This window comes from Mesocricetus auratus, unplaced genomic scaffold, assembly GCF_017639785.1.
Source record: "Mesocricetus auratus isolate SY011 unplaced genomic scaffold, BCM_Maur_2.0 Super-Scaffold_100010, whole genome shotgun sequence".
NCBI classification, from domain to species: Eukaryota; Metazoa; Chordata; class Mammalia; order Rodentia; family Cricetidae; genus Mesocricetus; species Mesocricetus auratus.
In genome coordinates, this window is record NW_024429194.1 from 86393665 (window position 1) to 86415996 (window position 22332).

Consider the following 22332-nt stretch of genomic DNA (forward strand, 5'->3'; position numbering starts at 1 on the left):
AGGTTATTCTGTTGAAATTAAGGGTTTCTTTCCCCTATATTATCTATTGTCAGAGTGTCTGTAGAATATCAATTTGCATGTGTTAATTTTATATAGTGTGGAATTATTGTTCCGGTAACGCTCATTCTCAGGTCTCTATGGCATTTCAAGAATACAGCCATCACTTGAAAAGCAGATAACAGAACAGCTTTCCTTCTGTCCTTCAAACTCTTAGTGGTTCGTCCTAGGCTGGCCTGAGACCCACTATCTTCCAGCTTCAGTCATCAGAAACTCCAGAATGTACCACCATGCTCCACTAGGAATTAATATTTTAGCCGGGCGGTGGTGGTGCACGCCTTTAATCCCAGCACTCGGGAGGCAGAAGCAGACGGATCTCTGTGAGTTCGAGGCCAGGCTGGACCGACAGCCTCCAAAACAATACAGAGAAACCCTGTCTCGTAAAAAAACCAAAAATTTATTTATTTATTTATTTGGTTTTTCGAGACAGGGTTTCTCTGTATTGTTTTGGAGGCTGTCCTAGAACTCACTCTGTAGATCAGGCTGGCCTCGAACTCACAGAGATCCGCCTGCCTCTGCCTCCCGAGTGCTGGGATTAAAGGTATGCGCCACCAACGCCTGGCTTTTTTTTCTTTTTCCATTTTTCTTTTTTGGTTTTAGGAATTAATATTTTAGAGACTGGTTATTTTACTAGTAGAGAGAAATCAAGTTGCTCACGGACTTGGAAAAGAGGAGGTGGGACTCTGAAGAACGTGTTGTGAGCTCCCTCACCAAATCCTCTGCTGGAGTAAGGGACACAGTCCAGAGAATTCAAGCTTGGCACTGTCACCCTGTGCGAGTGAAGACGCCTCTCTCACCTGAAGCTGCCCTGCACGCTCTCTGTTCTCTGAGTCCAGTCCCCGATGCCCCTCCATGCTTGGTCACCAAGGTGTCTGTGTGGTCCCCCTTACCGGCGGGCAATGCACTTCTTAGGGCTGTCCTCCATGTCTCCAGTTCCTGGGAGTCGGGGAGGGTTCTGAGAATGTGCACTGGGCTGGTCTGGGTCATGGGGACTTGGTGATGGCAGTGGGGACAGAGGCAGGACTCTGCAGGTCTCCTGCTGGTGGGATACGGGTAAGGGGGAATTTCAGAGACATCACTGCCAGGTCTGAGCCACAGGCGACTCAAGGGTGGTGGCCACGCACTGAAATGGAGATGACAGGTGAAGGGGTGCAGATGAGGGGTCCGGGAGGCTGTGGGTAGCCGGAGGCCACAGTGATCCAAGCCATTGCCTTAGCCCTTATAGACCAGGCTGGCCTTGAACTCCCAGAGATCCCCCTGCCTCTGCCTCCTGAGTGCTGGGATTACAGGCGTGCGCCACCACCACCCGGCTCTAAGCCATTGCCTTGAGTGAAGGAGTGGACTCACTTAGAGGCAAGCAGGAGGAAGAGTTTGGGCTGAGAATCCAGTCAGTCAGCGGGACCAACCAGCATTCCTATGGCCCTGCTGCTGCCAGGTACTAATAGTTTGAACTCTGGTTTGGGAACAATCAGCGTCTGAAGGTAGCACCATGCACTAAAAACACCAAACAAAGCCTTGGGAGTTGGGGTACACCTTACCCCAGTCAGGAAAATGTGTGTCGAGGATATTTTTCTTTCCTTTTTGGGGGGCACTAGGGTGTGGAGGGTTAGGGTTTCTCTGTGTAGCCCTGGCTTTTCCTGGAACTTACTCTGTAGGCTGGCCTTGAACTTGGTGGTCTGCCTGCCTCTGCCTTCCGAGTGCTGGGTCTAAAGGTGTGCACCACCATTGCGGGCTGGAGATCTTTTTTTTTTTTTTTTTTTGGTTTTTCGAGACAGGGTTTTTCTCTGTGGCTTTGGAGGCTGTCCTGGAACTAGCTCTTGTAGACCAGACTGGTCTCGAACTCACAGAGATCCGCCTGTCTCTGCCTCCCGAGTGCTGGGATTAAAGGCATGCGCCACCAACAGGGGCTGGAGATCTTTATGCTTATAATGAAGCTTTCAGGTTCCTTGAGAGCTTGATCCTTTCCCCTGGTGACTCCACCCTCCCCTGTGTTCACTGAATGAGGGGCTTCCAGTGGGTGCCAAGGCTTGCCCGGAAGGACTCCTGCTTCCGTTTTTCAGAAGAAAGGCTGAGGCCCTGGAGGAGAGCTCCTGGGCAAAGCCAACTCCACAGGACCAGGCCCGAGGCCCTGCACTGATCCCGGATTCAACCCTCTGGTTGATGGGTGCTTTGGACCATGACCCTCAGCCACAGGGGTCCAGAGACCTGGAGCACTCTGATGCAGCCGGTTAGTCAGGGCAGGGAACGGCTTCAGTGCTGTGAGGGCGCTCAGCAAATATTTGCCAAGTAGACAAGACTCTGGCCTTTGCTGGTGTTGCAAATTCCTTCCTGGACACCCACAGAGAGGGCGGGGGCGGGGCACATGCAAGCTACTGTGGGCCCTGTTAGGGCAGTCAATTATTCTGGTGTACAGCCTAGGGCCGCAGGGCAGAGTTCAGAGGGGGCCCTGGGTCATTGCTGGAAGCCCTGGCAGAGCTCAGCTTTCCTCAGATCTGTTCCAATCGCCATGGACTTCCCCAGGAGAGAGAGAGAGAACGGAAAAATACAAAACAAGTAAATAAGTAAATAAAAACCAAAACACTAGTGCTTGATCTTAACTGTGTCTAGCACCGGGCTGAATCATCTCTGTGGATTATGTCAGTTTATCCCGCCTGTTGCTAAGGCACAGTGATACCCATTTAAGAGAAGAAGAAAGCAAAGCCAAGAGAGTCTGTCTGCCCACAGTCGGTCAGTCAAGAAGAGCCTCTGGAGGAGCTGAGTCAGGAGGGCAGGCACGGGGCTCATGCGTCTCCTAGAACTGAGAAAGCAAGGTTTGCTAGAGGCAGGCAGGAAGGGAGCTCCGGGGACGACTGGGTATGAAGGTAAGGGGCTTCACATCAACTGAGGGGCTGGGGAATGTCTCTGCCTATGTGGCTCCTGACTGCTGCTGTAAAATGTCCTGTGCTTGTGGGGTAATGTGTTCTCCTTGGAGTGTTGGGTGTCAATCGGCTTCCAGTGGGCAGCGGCCAACATGCCGCTGAGTATTCTATGGGCGCGGGATGCCCTCACAGCAGAGTTGTCCAGCCTGAGACCGCAGGTTGAAATGTCTTAGACCAAGACTGTCTGGCGCTGGCCTAGGTTCCTGTCTGACTCTCCCCTTCTGGAGTGAACTGGCTTCCTACTTTATAAAACAGGGGCTGGGGCTCCCCGGGGCCGGGCTTCCCACAGAGATCTTGCTGGTGATAGCAAAAGGCCATGCTGCTGGCTGCTCCTTGTCCAGTGGACTCAGGAGAATTGAAGGGGAAGGGAACTCAGAGTCAGGATGCTGGGCCCGAGTCTCAGCTCTGCTGGAAGCACATGGCCTAGCTTGGATTTATTCCCAGAAGATAAAACAATGCTGCTTCCACGGTCCTAGTAACAACTATCTAGTGCCTCAGGGTGAGAGCATTCAGAGAAAAGATGAGAGAAGTATGGCTTGGCTAGGTAGTACAACTGCTGAGGCCCTGGGTTCAATTCCCTCCACTGCCAGAAGGGGGCAGAAAAGTCAGGGAAGGGTGATCCAGGTCTTGATAGACCAAGAGGAGATTTCTAGACACCATGTTCAACTTTGCCAGAGGATAAGTTAAGACAGTCGCACATGGAGCCTCTACTCTAGGACAATGGAGCAGAAAGGCTCAAAGCCCTGAGTCCACCCATAGTGTGAGTTCATTACATATTTATTAGTTTGCAAGCATGTGTGAGTATGTGTGTGTACATGCCAAGGCAGCTGCATGGAGGTCAGAGGACTCTGTGTGTGTGTGTGTGTGTGTGTGTGTGTGTATGCACATGTCACAGCATCCCTGTGGAGATCAGAGGATCAATTTCTAGCTCCTGAGTCCCAGGGATTAAATGTAGGTATCATGAGGTTCCTTGGCAAACCTTTATCCCCTGAGTTGTCTCAATGGCTCCATTAGAACGTTTTTATTACGTCACAAACTTTATTTCATGCCACGACTTCAGAGACCGGTTTTGAGTGAAAGCTCACAGAGATGGAGGCCTGATTCTCTCCAAGACTCAGCCCCTCGTCAGAATACTCTGGCAAGGTTGGGACAGCTTCCGAGGCTGTGGGCCCAGCTCTCCTGATAGGACCTGTGTTCACCCGCATGCACAAGGCTCCCTGTGGGATCCCAGACAAGTCATAGCTAACTTTACCTGATACCCAGAGGCAGGACTTGGAGACAGTGCTTACAGGACTTGCGCTCAGTCCTCAGGGCCCATGTGAACAAGCCAGGCATGGTAATGTGTGCTCGCCATGGGGCTGTGCCCTCACTGTGCCAGCATTGCGGGGTGGGGTGGATCCCTGGGGTTTGCTGACCAGCCAGTCTAGCCTACTTGGCAAGAGTTCTCAACCAATGAGAGACCCTATCGCAAAAAAACAAGGTGGACAGTATTTGAGGAACAACAAAGGGGGTTGTCCTCTGATCTCAACACACATGCACAACCACACACACAAACTCACATGCATACACACACACAAATAAAATGAAGAACCCAGAAGCCAGAGGGACTCCAGGATTATAGGCAGATGACAGTTTGCCACAGCATCTGGGAACAAGGTCTCTGGGTTCCCAGGATCAAGTGAAGGCAGCCAAGGTTCCTCCAGAACGACCTCCTCTGGCTGTCCAAGAGTCCCCTGCTCCCCAGGAAACAGACATTCTCACAGCCACAAAGGTTTTGTGCTTGGTGTTTTATTTCCCAACAGTGAAACAAGCTAGGGGGACCCAGCTTAGCACCATGCAGGCTGTTCTGCTGTCTGGCCTCCCTCCCTCCCTTAGGTACATTCTTAATGTCACCTGCTGTGCTACCTTTGCTGGGTGCCCATAACCATTGGAACTCCTGGTCTCCAATGTCACTCTGAACACCACCTGAGTTGTCTGAGGAAGGACTCTTGGCAAAGCAGAGTCAGGGCCACCAGGTTGGCACCATGACGGTCAGATGTCACCTGAGCTGTACTGTGTGTCCTGCCTGGCCTCAATGGGTCTTCCCTCGGCCCTCGGAGATGATATGCTCAGGCTGGGCACGCATGTACCACTCTACCCAGGAGCCATCATAGACAGGCACATCAGGTTTGCCACACAGGAAGGCCCCCAGGGCCACGTGGCAGGCTGTGACACCGGAGCCACATGTGGCTACTAAGGGCTTGGACAGGTCCACATTCTTCTCCTGGAACAGGCACTGGATCTCTTCTGGGCTCTTCTCTAGCCCCTCCTTGGTCAGGAATTCAGTGAACGGGATGTTTACTGAGCCAGGGATATGTCCAGGTTCGATGCCTGCAGAAATGAACACATGGAAGGGCAGTGTGAGTGACATCTAGTGTTGATGGCATTCGTGGTATCGAGCCTCCCACCATGGCAGGGGGCCACACGTGTCTCCAATGTCTGATCTTATCCTCCAGCCACCAGGGCTAGGTACCCCCACCACACAGATGGCCAAACTAAAGGCTAAGCAACACCCAAAGTAGATACACTCAGCTAATTGCCAGCTAGAGTTTGAATCCTGGAACTAGACTCCACCAGAGCTACGGAAGATCCTGGGCTTCCTGACCTTGAACCTTGCGGGGCAGCAGAGCAATGCACATGACCTCTGTCCAGGTATGGTTTGGGGCACCTGGAGGCCTGAAGGACAGATAGGCAATAACCAGATAATTGCTAGTGTGACAAAAATGCCCTGGGGCTGTAGCGTAAAATTGGCAGTAGTCATCAGGACAGCTGACACGGCCGAATGCTTGCTTTGTGCCTGGACCCCCTCAGCAGCATCTTCTCCTTTAGTACCACCCCAAGGCCATGGGAAAGAAATGAGTGTCACCCCTCCCCTAGGAGAATAAGATACAAAGAGTAGCACGCTCTAGCTCGTGCTGGGCAGAACGAACGGTACCCACCTCAGAGCCTGTGCTGCCATGGAGCAGGCCTCAGTGCCTAGAGAGGGTGGAGCCTTCTCCCAGGATGAGTAGCAGTCACCCAGTCGGGGGGGGGGGGCTGACAGTGGGACTAAGAGCATGGAAGGCAGGAAGAACCCAGAAACCCCGAAGTTAGGCAAAAAGCACCACGGCCAGGCAACAGGGAGGGAGGCCTGGAAGAGGACTTTGGGCTCCAGTCTGGCCGGAGGGGAAATCAGGTTTACTCGTAGAGTTCAGTCTTGGTGCGGGGTGTGTGTGTGTGTGTGTGTGTGTGTGTGGCTCAGCTAGTAGACTGCTTGCCTAGCATGCACGAAGGTTTGGGTTGCACCCTCAGCACCTCCAAACCCAATTCTGGTGGTGCCTGTAATCCCAGCACTTGGGGAGTAAAGGCAAGAGGATCGGAAGTCTAAGGCCATTCTAAGGTACACAGTGTGTTCGAAGCCAACCTGGGCTACATGAGACTCTGTCCCCCCACTCCCCCCCAAAAAAAAGTCTGATAGATGAGGACCCCAGCAAAACCAGAAGTGTGGTTAAACAGGAGTATCACTTTACCCGGGCTCTGAAGCCCCAAGAGCTCCAATGCACATTTTGTCTTTCTTTCAGCCAAAAGTTACCAATGCCCATTTCACAGGAGCCGAGATGCTCACCAGCGGGCCATCTGGATTCTGAAAGGAGGCTCTGAGAAACTTGTGCCTTGGTTTTTCTGTACAGGGAGGGACAGGTCTTTGTATGAGCTCCTGGGCCACATGGGTCTCTATCCTCAGGGGATAGTGGGAGACAGCACTCCTGAGCTTAGAGAGGATTCGGGAGGCTGGTCATCCCCAGTGAAGTGGGCCTGCTCAAAGTCATCCCAGCAGCCCTTCCCAAAGCCCTGTGAGGAGCAAGCTATCCCTCCAGGATGCTACAGATAAATCTTGTCAGGGCTTCCTCATGCCTTCAGCTTTACCCAGGAAAACATGCACCCTGCCCTGATGGACCGAAAGAGCAAATCAGAGGTGTGCTGGGTAGTGGAGCAGAAATGGTGACACTGTAAATAGAAAGCCCTCCTGCCTGGCAGCCTGTACCAGCCTAACTAGCCTGCTAGGTTCTCAGCATTCCCTCCCATTCAGAGGTAAGTCTGATGGTGGGACACCCTACACGCCCCTGAAGGAGCCCGAGCTGATGCCATTCCCCACTGAATGTAGTTTATTTGCATGGGTGAATGGGGCTGGGCAATTTAGGTACGTACGTTTGCTCTTTCACACCATGACATCACCCATTATGGTCCCTCCTACTTATTGCTCCCATCATACACATTCAAGGGCCACCATCCAGAGGGGCTAGGTGACCTGCCAGGTGCTACATAGAAAGTACACGCAGAGACAGGGCTCTGAACCCAAGTCTGTACCAGCAGATGCTTCTGGTGCTTTTCCCCTGGGACTTAGTTTGGTGGCACTCTCATGAGCCTAGTCCACCGGAAACTGCTATCCGAGTAGGTTCAAAACTGGTGGGGTATGTCCACAGTCTCTGAGGGTTGTAGACACAGAAGTAATATTCTACAGGACTCCAGGTGGCAGGAGGCTCTGAAGTCACAAACACCTCTGGGACATGAACTCGATGCAAGCTACTGACTGTCAGGCTGCACTGTGAGCCCAGATACTGTAAGAGTGGGCAGAGAGGGCCTAGGAGAACTTCCAGGGCTACAGCTGGCTCCTGCACAGGAGCAGGCCGGAGACAAATGATGGGGGGTTGTTGGTGGCTCACTCGTGGTTAGTATGCAGGAGGAGTCTGATCCAGAGTGGCTCCTTCCTGAGACCTAGGACAAGGCAACCATCCCAGGGCTATTTCCCTCCCCTGCACAAGGGCAGTACATGCATCGCTCCATGATTTCTGGAGAATTGGTGCCCGGACCCCCAGAATGCCAAATCATATGAAATGCTATCCTACCATGTAACCTACACATAGCCTCCTAACATTTAAGACATCTCTACATTCTCTCCAGCTCCTCTCTCTTCCTTTTAAGTTTTGAGACAGGGTCTCACTCTAGAGTCCAGGCTGACCTGGAAATCACTGTGGAGCCCAGGCTGGCCTAAACTCATGATCCACCTACCTCAGCCTCCAAATGCTGGGATTCCATCCAAGAGCTGCTGCACCCGTCTCTAGATTACTTCCAATATCCATTTTACCATAGCGTTTGTAAAAGCTATGTAGTTTATACTGTTATCATTTAGGAATAATGATCAGGAAAGGAACTGCACACTCTCAGCACAGACAAAGGAAAAACTGTTTGCTGAGGTTGTTTAAACACAGGGACGTGGTCTCTACGGTACTGAAGCTGGCTGTGTCTATCTCCTCAGAGTTTTCAAAGACTCACATTAGCATGGCTACAGCCCTGTCTGCTTTGTGGGGTCCCTTCCCACACCACACAGGGCTTTTCCTGGAGAAGCCCAGGCCATAGGCAACCCGTTTGGTTCTTCCCTGGGGCACCAACCACTCAGTTTGGACGACACACCCTCTTCCCCTCTTGGAATCTCTCAGCAACTCTGGTGGAGTTGCAGACACCTTGTACCCCATCAACTCAGGAACCAAGCTTGGGTGCTTCCTAAACCAGGCGGGGCTGCCTCAGGCTGTTATGCGTGGCCACACATGAGCACCGTATTGCAGAGCTATCTGAGTTGTCAAGCTCATACAGGGCCTCCTTGAATTCTCAAGGTACTTAAGCAACTTCTGCCCCAAGTTCCGAAACCGTGAGGTGGTGTTGAGGCCTCCAATATAGGAAGGAAGCAAGCTCAGGATGAGGTGCCCAGAAAGCAACCCTTCTGCTCTGCTCTGTGTGCTTTTAAAGACCAGCACAAGGCTAGGCGGTGTAGGGGCACACCAGCCTGTCCCTACGCCCTGCTCCCCCAGAGTGTTACCATCTCGGGGTTCCGGCTCTGTGCCCCGGAACCGGCCAGCTGCGCGGGCGTCCACCACCTGGAAGCTCCGGGTCTCCAGGTTCTCCAGGATGTTCTCGTGAGTCTTGATGAAGGAGGGATCTAACTGCGCGTGGAACTCCGCGGGCTCCGAGTGGCTTTTGCCAGAGCTGATTGGTAGGTTCTGGCTCAGCCAGTGGCGGAAGCCGCCGTCCAGCAGCGACACCGAGCGGTGGCCGAAGGCACGGAACATCCACCAGACCCGCGGAGCGGAGTAGAGGCCCTGGTCGCTGCCATCGTAGATCACAACGTGCGTGGCAGCGCCCACGCCCAGGCTTCCCGCGTAGTCGGCGAAGTGCTCGGCGCTAGGTAGCATGTGATCGTAGGGCGAAGTGTGGTCGCTGCAATGATCAATGTCAAAGAAGGTGGCACCTGGGATGTGGCGCTCCTCGAACTCCCGTCGCGCGTTGCGGCCCAGCTTTGGCAGGTACCAGGATGCATCCAGCAACTTCAGCGGCTGCGAGGCTCGCGGGGACTTCAGAGCCTCGGCCACCCACTGAGCAGACACGAGCGCTCGGAAAAGCTGAGGGGCGGCCATGGCTTCCGGGATGCTTGGATTGCGGGCCTGCAAGACAGGGAAGATATCAGAATCGAGAGACTGGCCTGCTGTCAGGGGCTGTGGCTGGGACATGTGTGTTAATCCGCGGAGGTGGAGCCTGAGCGCCGGCAGAGCAGAGTCCAAGAATACAGAAAGGATTGGGGTGAAGCCAGCATCAGGCTTTATCACCCAGAGACTCACCCTGCCAGGTCTTAAATAACACACAGCTCCAACTAATGTTATGACTACAGGCGCCAGGGGAGGGTGGTGCGCGCCCCTCACTCTCTATTCCTTGTCCAGCATGCAGGTGAGTAGGACAGGGCCAGGGGCAGGCCCGATTGACCCTTAAGTAAAGCAAACAAGGCCAAAGTTTCAGCCTTCTCTAAGATGTAGCCCAGCTTTGCAACCAATCAAATTCACTCATTCATTGAGCACTTAGTTCTAGGAGTCCAATAGGAGCAATAAGCAGAATTCACCCTTAGCCTAGTGCCATTTAATCCTCATGTATTACAACACTTGACACAGCAGCCTCTCCCTAACCTGTTGGAGGAACAGCCTTTTAAGATTTTTGGTACTGTCACCTTTTCCTGAAAGCCACTGAGGCTCCTAGATGTGCTTTGAGTCACCTGGTGTAATACCAATCAATATCCAGGGGACTAAGGCAGGAGAACCAGAGTTCAGGGCGGGCCTAGTCTACATAGTAAGTTCCAGACCAGCCTGGGCTGCTCAGCAAGACCATCTCAATAAAGCAGAACAAAAAAGTAAAAAGCAACCAACATACTCAGTGGGGGGAGGTTTGGATCACTGGCCTAGGCTCTGTGCTGGAGGCACTGAGAACCTTTTACTTTGGTAGGCATCAGAGCAGCTCAAGCAACCATGTGAGAGAAGAATTCTGGAGTTCAGTGTGAGCACCAGGGCCTCGATGGGAGGGAGGGGATGGAAGGGCTTTTTGAAGGAAGCAGAGTCACATTTTGACTTAGGGATAGGAATAAGCAAGTAGACATGGACTCCGGCTAAGGACTGATCCCAGTGCTTGCCATGCAATGAGATGTGTTAGTGGGGGTGCAGGGGTGTGTGTGTGTGCAGAGAGCAAGGAGGCCAGGGCGGTGAAACAATCCTCTTGTGAACTATAGCAGCTCCTTTACGCCATCATTCTTGGGAATTTTGCCTTCCCAACTCTGGTTTGGAAGTCAGAGAGACCTCCAAAGCAGGCAGAAATGCCATGGCACAGGCTGCTCGTGTGGGTATATAAGGGTTGCTGGCTTATGTGTCTAATACTGAAGCTTCCAACCTGTGTGTGTGTGTGTGTGTGTGTGTGTGTGTGTGTGTGTAGGGCAGAGGACAACCTCAGAAGTCAGATGGGTCCTCAGGCATCAGCCATTTAATTGTATTTCATTTCGAGATGGGGTCTTTCTATGGCCTAGGACTCACTTTAGTTGGCAGGTCACTGAGCCCCAGGACTCTACCTGTCATGCCTTCCCCAGTGCTGGGATTCCAGGCATGTAACATGCCTTGTGCCATTTATGCAGGCTCTGGGCCTTGTGCTTGCAAGGCAAGTACTTTATCAACCGGGTTATCCCACCACCATGCCTGCCCCCTCCAAGGTCTCACTATATATCCTAAACTATCCTGGGACTTGAAATCATCCCCCCTCCTGCATCAGCTTCCAGAGCAAAGGAATTATGAGCAGATATCACCATGCCAGACTCCAAAACCTTTTAAAATGAGATTTAAAGATGAATACAGAAGGGCTACCAAATACCCTATGTGCAGTTTCTTTGGTTGATCATTTAGGGCATTGGAATGAAAAGCATTATTTCCCACTTTACTCTCCTAAGTGGCTCTTGAATCTACAGGGGCAGATTCTTAAAACTTCCAGGGCTGGGACTATAGAGGTCCGAGGACACCTGACCCTGTCTCCCTGTTTGATTGACAGTTCTCACAAAGGACCCTGGGCTGCAGAAAGAGTGACAGAGAAGCTAGGCTAGTGGGTGTCCCTGAGGGGCAGAAACCAGACTAGGTGCCTTTGTGCTTGGAAGGACAAGATCCCGGGGGAGAGTGGGTCTCTGGAGGACCGTCAGGACACATGGGACGGCCCCAGGCCATCGTAGGGCTAGTGTAAGCCTGTATGCTGCACCCCTGAAGGAGGGGCTCAGGCAGTCTAGAGCGCGCGCCCTGGCACTGCCTGTTTCTCGTGTTGGGGGAAGTTTCAGCCCTGTCCATCAGGGTCCTTAAGGCCGTGCCACCGCAGGCGAGCCTGGAAACAGTTGGTTCTGCTACTTTCTCTTTTTGCGGGACACAGGATCTTCGAACCACTGCCGCCCTCGGGCCTTACTACTTTCTCAGGAGGCACCAGGCCATTCCAAACCCCAACCAGACACCGCTACCCACCTGACTCTTACCCCCACCCCAACCCACAGGCGGTCACAAGCACAGCGGGCAGTCCCCCTTAAGGCAAATTAGGGGCGCCCTGGAAACTCTTCTCTCATAGACTGTGTCCCTTCCTCCACTCCCGCGTGGTACCACACTATGCCCTCCCGAAAAGCGCCCTCCCTCACAGTAAAGCAAATAGGACGCATTGGGCAGCAGATAGCAGGGTTCCCAGCTTTGTCACCCCCTCCCCGCTCCCTCAGTGGTCCCCTCCTTCCGCCACCAACCTGTCGCCAGCCAAAGGGAGGAGACTTGGGCACGGCCCACTGCCTCGGCCACTCCGAGACGCTGCTGGCAGCACCTTCCATTCTCCGGGCTGCGGGGGACTCACGCGCCATGTAGTCGGGTTGTTCACTGTCCCAGTGTCACCCCGAGACTCCAATAGTCCCTATAGATGTGAGATGCTTCACATCAGGAGGGGCAAACAGAGTTCCGGTGCGAAAGCGCAGGGCTGCTGGAAGTCCCAACTGTCTGCAAGAGAAGTCCTTCCCCATGGGAGGCGGCACAATGGTTCGGTCCAATTGGGGACACTCCCGGCTCCGGGTTTGAACCTACTAGAGTCTCCGGAGCGCAAGGGCGAGTTCTTGCGCAGCTATCAGGGCGAGTGAATGCATCGGGCCGCCCATGATAGGGCCGCCGGTTGGGCCACTTGTGGCCCAGGGGAAGGTCCTAGTGGAGAAAGTAGGGCTGAGTGCTTAGATCTCTTCACCCGATTTAGGCATTCTAGGAGCCAGAGAACCCAAATTGCAGGGAACCGAAACAGAATGGCTGGCGAATGGTCAGTTCGCCCCGGAGAAGGAACTCAAAGCCCAAGGTCCATCTTCCCTACCTAGGACCCATGTTCTCCGCATTTTGCAGACAGGGTCCTGAGCAGCTGCTGCCAAAAGAGCGCTCCGAAACTCTTGGCCACGCCCATCTGCTTTCCCTGGAACCAGACTGGGCGGGCGCCGGGGCAGTGGGAGGGGCGGAGCGGGTTTTCCCTAGGGAATGTGCCAACCTATCCCATAGTCTCCCCAGTTAAACTCCGGGTGTAGTTACCATTGCACGCTGGGAAAGTGTAGTGGGGACAACAGCCCCGCCTCCCGGGCTCCGCCCACCGCACTCAGTCCTTTGAGGACTTTTTCCTTGTTTCCACCCGCGCCAGGTGACACACACAGCTGACACTATGGTTCATCAAGTGCTCTACCGGGCGCTGGTCTCCACCAAATGGCTGGCGGAGTCGATTCGGTCTGGCAGCCTGGGGCCCGGCCTTCGGGTGTTGGACGCGTCATGGTACTCTCCGGGGACCCGTCAGGCCCGCAAAGAGTACCAGGAACGCCACGTGCCTGGCGCGTCCTTCTTTGATATAGAGGAGTGCAGGGACACGGCTTCGCCTTATGAGATGATGCTGCCCAGTGAGGCCCACTTTGGGGACTACGTGGGCAGTCTGGGAATCAGCAACGACACACACGTGGTGGTGTACGATGGAGACGACCTGGGCAGCTTCTATGCGCCCAGAGTGTGGTGGATGTTCCGTGTGTTTGGCCACCGCACAGTGTCAGTGCTTAATGGTGGCTTCCGGAACTGGCTGAAGGAGGGCCACCCTGTGACATCTGAGCCCTCACGTCCAGAGCCAGCCGTTTTCAAAGCCACACTGGACCGCTCCCTGCTCAAGACCTATGAGCAAGTCCTGGAGAACCTCCAGTCTAAGAGGTTCCAACTGGTGGACTCCCGTGCCCAAGGACGGTACCTGGGCACGGAACCGGAGCCGGATATCGTAGGTAGGTGTCCCCGTGACCTTTGGGGAGGATTGTCAACAAGAGGGTGGGGAATCAGAATAGCTGGGACCCTCGGCCCCTCCACGTAGACTCTCCTATTTGTGAAATGGAAGGGACAGCTAACCTTTAAGGCTTTTGTAGCTCTGATGTGAGGGCCCAGTGTGCCCATAGCCGTGAGCTAACAAGTTGCCCACATCAGTAGAGGTGACTGGTGGCCTGTCCGTCCATGTCCACGGCTAGGAATCAACTCTCCCACATGCACTGGGATGGACCAAAGGGTGTCCTACCCACAAGCAACCATTTGCAGGGCTGTACAGAGTTCTACAAATATACTCGCACCCTCTAGATCCCGAAACCTTTTCAAACATCAACAGAGACCTTTCCTGAGTTCTTCTGGGACCCCAGCTCGTGTCTTGAAAGGCAGCTCTGTTCACATCTCAACAAGCAGCTTCAGCTCATCTGTGGAGCTGTGACACCAGCTGCCAGGTTGTGCCAGGGATGTTGATCCTGTGAAATACCCCAGCTTAGATGGGAAGATGAACAGCCATGATACTGTTATTTGATCAGTTAAGTGGCAGGGCCAGGATTTGAACCCTGTACTAATTTGCTTTAAACCAAGGCTCTAAAACCATATATAAACCCATTCAATACTACCACCACTTCCTAGGGTTTAGGGGAGCCTCCTGTGCCAGGCATTCCCCGAGAGATGGCCCTCGAGTCCCCTCTTATGTGTGTGTGTGGGGGGGGAGGGCTGAAGGAGTCTGCACAGCTTAGCAGTCACAAAAAGTCTTTGGAGAGGAAATGCTGTCTTCTAGAGGCTTCTAACCAGAGGCAACTGCTGGCTGGTAGGTGGCCAGCAACCCCCTGGGCTCTTAGTTTTTCTTAGTCCAGCCCTTTAGGACTTTACCCGGGGTAACATTTTGTCTAACTTGTTGCAAAATGTCTCTTCCGTTTTACCGGTTGATGTTGGCAACACTGTTTCTAAAGTCTTAATACTAAACCGACAACCCATTGGACAGAGGGAGGCTGAGGCCCACAGACAGGAGCAGGTGGAGGCCACACGTTTAGTTGTGGGCAGAGTTCTCCAGTCCAGCTCTGTCCAGGCCTTTGATAATCCCTGACTGCTTTGCTCTGGGAAGGCCAGAAGAGAGAGATTCATGTTCATTAGGCATTTTGCAGAGACCCAGGACAAGGAATGCCTGCAGCCCCTCCTGGTCTTGGCTGAAAGTGCTTTTTCTTCTTGGAACTTATGCTGGGGGAAGGGAGAGGGAAGCTGGCTGTGGAGCTTTCCCAGCAGGCCGAAAGGCAAACAGAGATGAGGGATACAGAGCCATAGGGTTCCACCATTTTATAGACCAGGCAAACCAAGACTTGGAGAGCGGAGAAGCCTGCCTGAGCTCCAAAGCGCCCCTGCTCTCCAAGTCACTTCCCTCATCTGATTGCCAGCCAGCCATTCCTATGTGCAGGGTACTGAGCCCTGCTTGGTCTTGCATTTCCCAGTCATAAACAAGCAGAGGTGCCCAGCCCTGCCACATGCACAGGGCCTTTGTTCCACACAACAAGCCAGCAAGGGGATTCTTTGGTGGGGAAGGCATTGAGCAAAGTCCAGGGCCATCTAGACAGGTAGGCGATGGGCAGCTTGCCCAATTCTATTAGAGGATTTGCTGGACACAGGTGCACACTGCTAAGGTCATGGTCTGCTGCCTAGGATGGGTTCGGTGACGGTCCTGTGGGTTCAGAAGTCCATCTATAAAGCACGGGGGGGGGGGGGGGGAAGCCTTGACTCTGAGTGAGACAAGAAACAGGTCTTCAGAGACCCCATGGCTACTTCCTGTCCTCTGGGAGCAATCACCTTCCCCTTGGGCCTTCACGTGCCTTCCAGGGTCCTGAGTAAGAGTGAAGAAGAAAAGGATATTCAGGTGCAGCTGTGTGTGTCCACCAGAAAAAACTGTCCCCATAAAGGAACACTAGCAAATGAGGGCAGAAGTGACCTGTGTCCCTCAGACCCAGGGCTGGACACCCAGAGTAATTAGGAAAAATCATAGAGAAGAGAGGGACTTTAGAGTCCAGGGGTCTCTGGAAGGCTTGCCAGTAGCAAGCTGCCACCCCTCTGCAAGCCTCAGTTTTCTTCATCTATAAAATGGGAATGCTACATTTGGGCCTGGTATCACTTGTTTCTCAGTTGCTTAGCCTGTGTCCCCGGGGGTGGGGGTGGTTGTGGATGTGGGGAGGGTGTTGGTTCATGCTGAGCACTTTGATTTGCAGTCCTCTGGATACAGTCACTTCTAGAATCCTCAGTAGCCTTGTTGAGGGCCTGGCCCCCTCCACTCAGGGCTGCAGGCACCAAAGTGAGGCTTGCCTATGGCTGCTATGGAGGGTGGTGTGAGAGCAAACATGAGGATGGGGGGCGGGGAGAAAGGTCCAAACAGGTTTTCCTGGCCTCCAACAGCCATGCCCGTCCGTCCGTGGTCTAAGGGATCTTACTATGCTGACTTTCGTCTCCTCAGCAAAATCTGGAACAGAAATTCTTAGATTTCTAGGCAGTTGAGGAACACAAGAAGTTGTCTCAGTAATTCCCTTGCCTCAGCCTTCTTTTCTAGGGGAGCTCAGAGTGACTGAAAAACAGAGCCTTTGGAGTCCCACCTGACTTCACGTAACTCTGCTGTGTGTCCCTGGGGAAATTATTGCCTCTCCCTTAGCCTGGGATTCATATTAAGAGCCAGGAGGAAGGTCTCTTCAGTTTTGTGAGGGATGAGGGAGATATAGTTCTCTAGAGAACCCACTTTTGGGGTGCTGGGTTGCCGGAAGCTGCCTGAATAGTGGCAGGCCCACCGTGGGGGAAGGGAGGCCAGAAGCATATGACAGAGGCCTGCTTCTGGCTGCAAGCCCTTCCTCAGGTTGGCAGTATTCCAGAGTTCTCTGGCCCTGCCCGTGGCTTCCCTGGGCTCTCCCTCTGCACACAGGCTGAGGCCTCTGTTCCTTTAAAGTCCCCAGGTAGAGGCTGGAGAAATAACTCAGTGAGTCAAGTCCTTGCCTCGGAAGTTCGGGAGGACCTGGGTTAGATCCCCTGAGCCCAGCTTGATAACCTGTGCTTGTCCCAGCACTGGGGAGGCAGAGACAGGCAGATCTCTGGGGCTCACTTCATCTAGCCTCCCTAGAACAGCAAATTCCAGGGGGCGGGCCAATGGGGAACATTAGCCTAGGTGGTCCTCTCAGCTCCAGGGACATGTCCGCACCGGTACACTCCCCAAGCTGCCTCCCCCTCACCTCAAGAAAGAAAAATCAGGTGGGCCCTGAGCCTTCCTGGCAGAGGTGGCCATTGCTATGTCATCAGGCTGGAACCAAGGTTTCCCAGCATCCCTGACTTCAACCTTACTCGGACAAGGCCCCCTTTAGAGACTCAAGAAAGCAATAAAGCTGGTGTGTCGTGGACCAGAAGAGAACAGCCCTGAGCAAATGATCTGGCTCCCCAACGCCTGCGGGAACTGCTGTAACCGGACAGTAGATGTCCATAGGGCAGCAACTCCTCACTGGAGGGTTACACATAGCTGGTTTCAGATCACAGCAGGAAGGCATCTCCTGATGTCACCACCCTTTGCACAGGGACATGTATTCAGTCAAAGGCTGCTTATGCTAGTGAGTCTAGAATCTTCTTTGGGATGAGGGGGTTCCCACATTGCTGCATTGACCAGCCATGTGCCCGCTGTGCTCTGGGGCTCACTGGGGCTTTTACCTACAGGAGGGTGGACCGAGGCCCTGAGGGCGAGCCTGTCTGTCTGTCTGTCTGTCTGATGCTGCTCAGTGCTGGGATATGACTTGCTCATAGCAATCAAGGCCCTTTCTTCCCCTTCCCACCATGCCTACCATGCTGGTTCTGCCCTGCCTCGTGGTCCAAGTTTAAAGGTGGTGGGGGCTTGTGGAACCTGAATGATGGAGGCAGCTTTGACATGGGCCTTACTCTCAGTGTCGTCTGTGGAGGGGTGCAGGATGCACAAGGACGGGCGAAATGGCTGAGCACGCAGGGACTGCTAAGGCGTGGCTCCTTTGGGTGCCAGCAGTCAGCCACCGCCCACCCTTGCTGTTGGCGAGGGCCTCCCCTTTTTACTCGTCTGATGTTTTTCAAACAAGGTCTCATTCTATAGCCCAGACTGACTTGTAACTCACTATGTAGACTAGGCTGGCTTCAAACCTTTCATCCTCCTGCCTCAGCCTCCAGCACACAGGGACTGCAGATGTGTGTTACCATGCATACCCGCCACTCCTGCTGGCTGTGTTCTAGAACAGACCCTGGCCTGCCCACCTCTGCCCTGCTCTTGCTTAAGCTTTAGAGGTGTGTGGAGGGGACGGCAGGACCGTGCACACAGGTGGAGCTCGGCACTGGGATTGCAGCATGGGGACAGGCACCATTAGGTTCAATATTTGTCTTCTTGTTTGTTTTTCGAAACAGGGTTTCTCTGTGTAACAGCCCTGGCTGTCCTGCAACTCACTCTGTAGACCATGTTGGCCTCAAACACACAGAGATCCGCCTGCCTCCACCTCCGGAGTGCTGGGATTAAAGGCGTGCGCCGCTATGTCTGGCTCAGTATTTGCCTTTATGCCATTTATCCTCACCCAGGGGTCTTCACTCCCCATAGAGGCAACGGCGCTTACCAGTGTAGGGAGTGGTAGAGCTAGGATCTGAACACATGCTTGCTACCACGCCCCTTCTCCTTTCACAACTATGTACCTCACAGAACACCAAGACTGGGTGTGGTCCTGGGTCTTCCTGTCCTTCTTTGTGTCTTTAGCTGAGCCATTCATGTCAACACACCTCAGTGTTTTCACCTGTAAAATAGGTTTACAGGCGAATTTATTTAATGGCCCTCAAAGCTAGCCAGCTTCCATACTCTTGCAAACTGTTGTCCAAGAAAGCCCAGATAGTTTCTCACCATTTCTATGTGAGTTCATTCCATCTGCTCTACCCAGTAATCCTGGGCAGTGATGGCGTACACCTTTAATCCCAGCACTCGGAGGTAGAGGCAGGCGGATCTCTGTGCATTTGAGGCCAGCCTGGTCTATAATTTCGAGTTCTAGGACGGTCAGGGTTATTACAAAGAGCCCATTTTGCAACTGAGAAAACCTGTGGGGTAGAGAGCAGAGGCAATTTGCAAAAGTTAGGAGAAAAAATTAGGAGGGCTTGCAATGCATACAGATGTCACTTAGGGTGACTTGGGACATCCTTCCATCAAGGCAGCTCATGGGGCAGGGGCTGTAGGCCCTGGCTCAGGCTCTTACAGCTTGCCTGTTGAAAATAAGCAGAAGAGGAAAGAAACTGAGTTCCTAAGAGAGCACAGGCATTATTTTTATTGGTGGTGGCCCCAGGCCCTCCAGTTCCCACTCCAGTGTCTTCCCTAATCTATGTCCTCTATTGCTACTCAGGACTGGACTCGGGCCACATCCGCGGTTCAGTCAACATGCCCTTCATGAACTTCCTAACCGAAGATGGCTTTGAGAAGAGCCCAGAGGAGCTGCGTGCCATATTCCAGGACAAAAAGGTGGACCTCTCACAGCCCCTCATTGCCACATGCCGCAAGGGGGTCACCGCCTGCCATATTGCCCTGGCTGCCTACCTCTGTGGCAAGCCTGATGTGGCTGTTTATGATGGCTCCTGGTCGGAGTGGTTCCGCAGGGCACCCCCGGAGACCCGCGTGTCCCAGGGAAAGAGTGGGAAGGCCTGAGTGTGCACACCGTCCTCTGCACACCAACTTCAGCTAGTTCCCTTCAGTGAGGCCAGAGTGACCTGCCATGGGTTCACACCTCTTAGGCAATGAAGATTGACAGGACTTTAGAATTGCTGTGAGTGCCTCCCCTTCCCACCGTCCTGAAATAAAGTGCCTTTTCTCAGAAGTGAGTCTGCCCCCTCACACCGGGTTCTGACCCCTACCTTCGTCGACCGTTAGCCAAGATGGCCGTGCGGAGGACACTGTTGTTCTACTTGGTCTTGGCCAAGGCAGCTGGTTGCCCTCTCTGGTGCTGTGTGGCAGTCTTTTCCTAAGGAGACATGGCACACGCATCAACACATCCCAGTAACATGGGCACCGATGTCCAACTTGGTGAACCAGGGAGTTATTCCTGGGGTTACTCACAGGAGTGTGGGGGAGGGGTTACTCAGAAGCAGCTGCATCACCAAAGCTCACCTCAACATGGATGGCCGCTCACAGGGGCCATGGCCCCGGAGATCCCTGCACAGCTTGCAGCTCGGCTGCTGTGGGTGCCTCCCCCAGCAGTTCTCACTTCTTATGCTGCCGGGGAGGGGGCTCAGGACTCTTTCAAGTTTTTGTTATTCCAAGCATGTGTCTTCTATTTACCTCTGGAAATCCCCACCACCACCACACACACACTACTCCTGGAGGGAATGTTTCAATTCTGAGGAGATTGTCATACAACACTAGTCAGGGATGCCCTGCCATAGAGGATGCTGGGATCTACCTGAGACGATGTACTAAGGAGGATGAGGAGGGCAGGGAGAGATGAAGCCAGGACTAGCCCCCTACCAAGCTCTCTTTGTAGGCCCCACTACCGGGGTGGGGAGGGAGGAAGGAAGTAGCCTTCCCCACCTGCTCAGAATCAGGAAAAAGCAAGGTGGCCCTGGCCTTGATTCCCTTGCTGGCTCTGAATAGACAGACCCTCTGGGGGGATGGTGTGTGTGTGTGTGTGTGTGTGTGTGTGTGTGTGTGTGTGTGTGTGTGTGTGTGTGTGTGTGTTTGGGTGGGGGAGACAGCTCCACTAAGGGGCTCTGCAAGCCTGGCAAGGAGTAGCAGGAAGCCACCATAGGTGAGGGCTTCCTGACGATGCAGAAGGGCCACTGCTGATGCATTTTGAGTTTTCTAAAACCTAGCTTTGAGGCTGTGAGTAAAATCCAGGCCCCATCAACTGGAGATCTGGCTCTTTCCTGTCTGGTCCTTCAGAGGAAGAGGGGTCCTGGACAGCCTGGACCATGTTTGTTGGGGAGGAAGCCCCGCCCAGTGCTGGGGCAAGAAGGGCCTCATCCCTGTCACCTTTCCCCTCCCCATGCCAGCTTACCCCCCCTCGGAACCTGGATGGACCCAAGCATCCTTGGGGATGAATGACAAGTGGCCCTCTCCTGCTCCTTCTACCCCAGCTGCTTTGTCAACACAGTCTTAAAGCAGCTGCCATGAGTCCTGGAAGGAAGCAGCACTCCTGCAGCAGGCCCTGAAGGTGTCCGGGGAAAGGAGGAGGCTTGGAAGGGGCAGCTAATACATGACTCAGCTGGGGCCACGGGTGGGCGGCATGGGCAGTGTGGAAAGGTCCGAGGCAGAGGGAAAGGAGTGTGGCGGGTAGAGCTTTGCAGGTCAAGAGGAAGCCTTCAGTTTCTACTTCTGGAAGGTTCTGATCTGAAGGGTGACATCTTCTAGCGTAGATTTGACCAGGACCTGTGTCTATGGAGGTAAGAGAAGCCTTCAAGGGAATCTGACTCACAGAGTCCAGTCAGTGAGAGGCCTTCTGCAGTGTCTGCCTTCCTGTCCTGTGGGACCCTCTTTGTGCATGAGTGCGTGTGTGTGTGCATACATGTGTGTGAGAATTGTTTATAGCCAACAAAGCAGGGCAAAGTGGATGGGAGGCCACACCCAGGACCACACAGTGCAAGACTGATGATGTTTTCTTCACCGACTTTGATGAAACGGTGTGTGGGGACTCACACCGTGAGGGGCAGAGAAGCCAACAGGACTCCAAGCCTCTATCTAGTAGAACACAAAGAAGTGTCCCACCATCAGCCATGTGTGCCTGCATAACTGTCCTCAAGGGAAACAGGATGAGCCCCATTGGTCCTGACCAGCCCCCTCCTCCCCTGTAACCGTCTGAGATGCTGGGTAGCCATTCTCAGACCCGCTATTCCTGCAATTGGGGCCAGCAATGCATAATAAACGAGAGGTTTGTGGGTGAACCAGCTCTGTCCCACAGCAGGATCCATGAGGAGTGTGGTGCAAGCTGCTTACCTGAGGTGGCATACATCTGTTACCCCAGCACACTGGAGACCACGGGCCAGCCTGGGCCTCATAACCGAAAGAAGAAAAAGAAAAAACATCTAATAAGTAGTGGGCCCCTAGGATGCCAGATTTAGCCACCTGTCTCTGTGTCCTGGGGAAATCACATAACATGCCCTCTTCTACCCTGTGCCTGCTGGGTGGCAGAGACAGTGTCCATATCCACAGCTCTGCCTCCGAGTCACTATGTAGGAACCACAACTTTGCTGGGCTCACCTGCAACCAGCCCTGTAGTTGACGGCAGAGAGGACCCTCACTGTTACACCCATGCTTTAATCTCATTCCCCAGTCCCCCACATCCAGCTCAGGCCCTGAGAAATCCTTACTTTGAACATTTGTGCTCTCAAACACCTTCACACCTCTCATGCTCTCTCATTTAACCAGTGAGCTCCTATGCATACTTCAAGATCCATCTCAAACGGCCCTTCTTTGAGCTCTTTCCCTAGACGGACTTGGTCATGCTGTCTACCATTCCCTCGCTTTTCCAAAAGCATCCTTTGTGCTTGGCCTGAGCCAGTGAACCTGGCCTTGGTGGCTTGCTCAAAGGACATTTCTGAAAGGCTGTGTCAGAAAGTAACACCTCAGAGTTGCTCCTGTCCTCTCAGTCCTGGTCCATGGTAGGGTGAACCTATCAACCTCT

General features: G+C 53.5%; 2 protein-coding genes across 2 annotated transcripts; one reads left to right on the top strand and one right to left on the bottom strand.

The window, feature by feature from the left end:
* Positions 1-4747: 4747 nt before the first annotated feature.
* Positions 4748-22316, bottom strand: Mpst (mercaptopyruvate sulfurtransferase). Its single transcript, XM_040754205.1, has 6 exons — positions 22273-22316; positions 21645-21701; positions 19571-19677; positions 12118-12278; positions 8866-9487; positions 4748-5345 (listed from the first exon to the last, which is right to left on the bottom strand). Exons 4-6 carry the CDS (start codon positions 12226-12228, stop codon positions 5047-5049), a joined length of 1032 nt encoding a protein of 343 aa, XP_040610139.1. The 5' UTR covers positions 12229-12278; positions 19571-19677; positions 21645-21701; positions 22273-22316; the 3' UTR covers positions 4748-5046.
* On the top strand, positions 12985-19533 carry Tst (thiosulfate sulfurtransferase). The gene is made up of 2 exons (XM_021225356.2): positions 12985-13650; positions 19066-19533. The coding sequence occupies exons 1-2, from the start codon at positions 13056-13058 to the stop codon at positions 19362-19364; spliced, it is 894 nt and encodes a 297-aa protein (XP_021081015.1). The 5' UTR covers positions 12985-13055; the 3' UTR covers positions 19365-19533.
* Positions 22317-22332: the final 16 nt, after the last annotated feature.

Excerpts from the sequence above, each read along its gene's own strand:
- Mpst (XM_040754205.1), bottom strand. The coding sequence starts at position 12,228 with ATGGCGCGTGAGTCCCCCGCAGCCCGGAGAATGGAAGGTGCTGCCAGC. Across the intron at positions 9,488-12,117 it reads CTCCCTTTGGCTGGCGACAG|GCCCGCAATCCAAGCATCCC; the intron begins GTTGGTGGCGGA and ends CCTGTCTTGCAG. Across the intron at positions 5,346-8,865 it reads AGAGCCGGAACCCCGAGATG|GCATCGAACCTGGACATATC; the intron begins GTAACACTCTGG and ends TCATTTCTGCAG.
- Tst (XM_021225356.2), top strand. The coding sequence starts at position 13,056 with ATGGTTCATCAAGTGCTCTACCGGGCGCTGGTCTCCACCAAATGGCTG. Across the intron at positions 13,651-19,065 it reads ACCGGAGCCGGATATCGTAG|GACTGGACTCGGGCCACATC; the intron begins GTAGGTGTCCCC and ends ATTGCTACTCAG.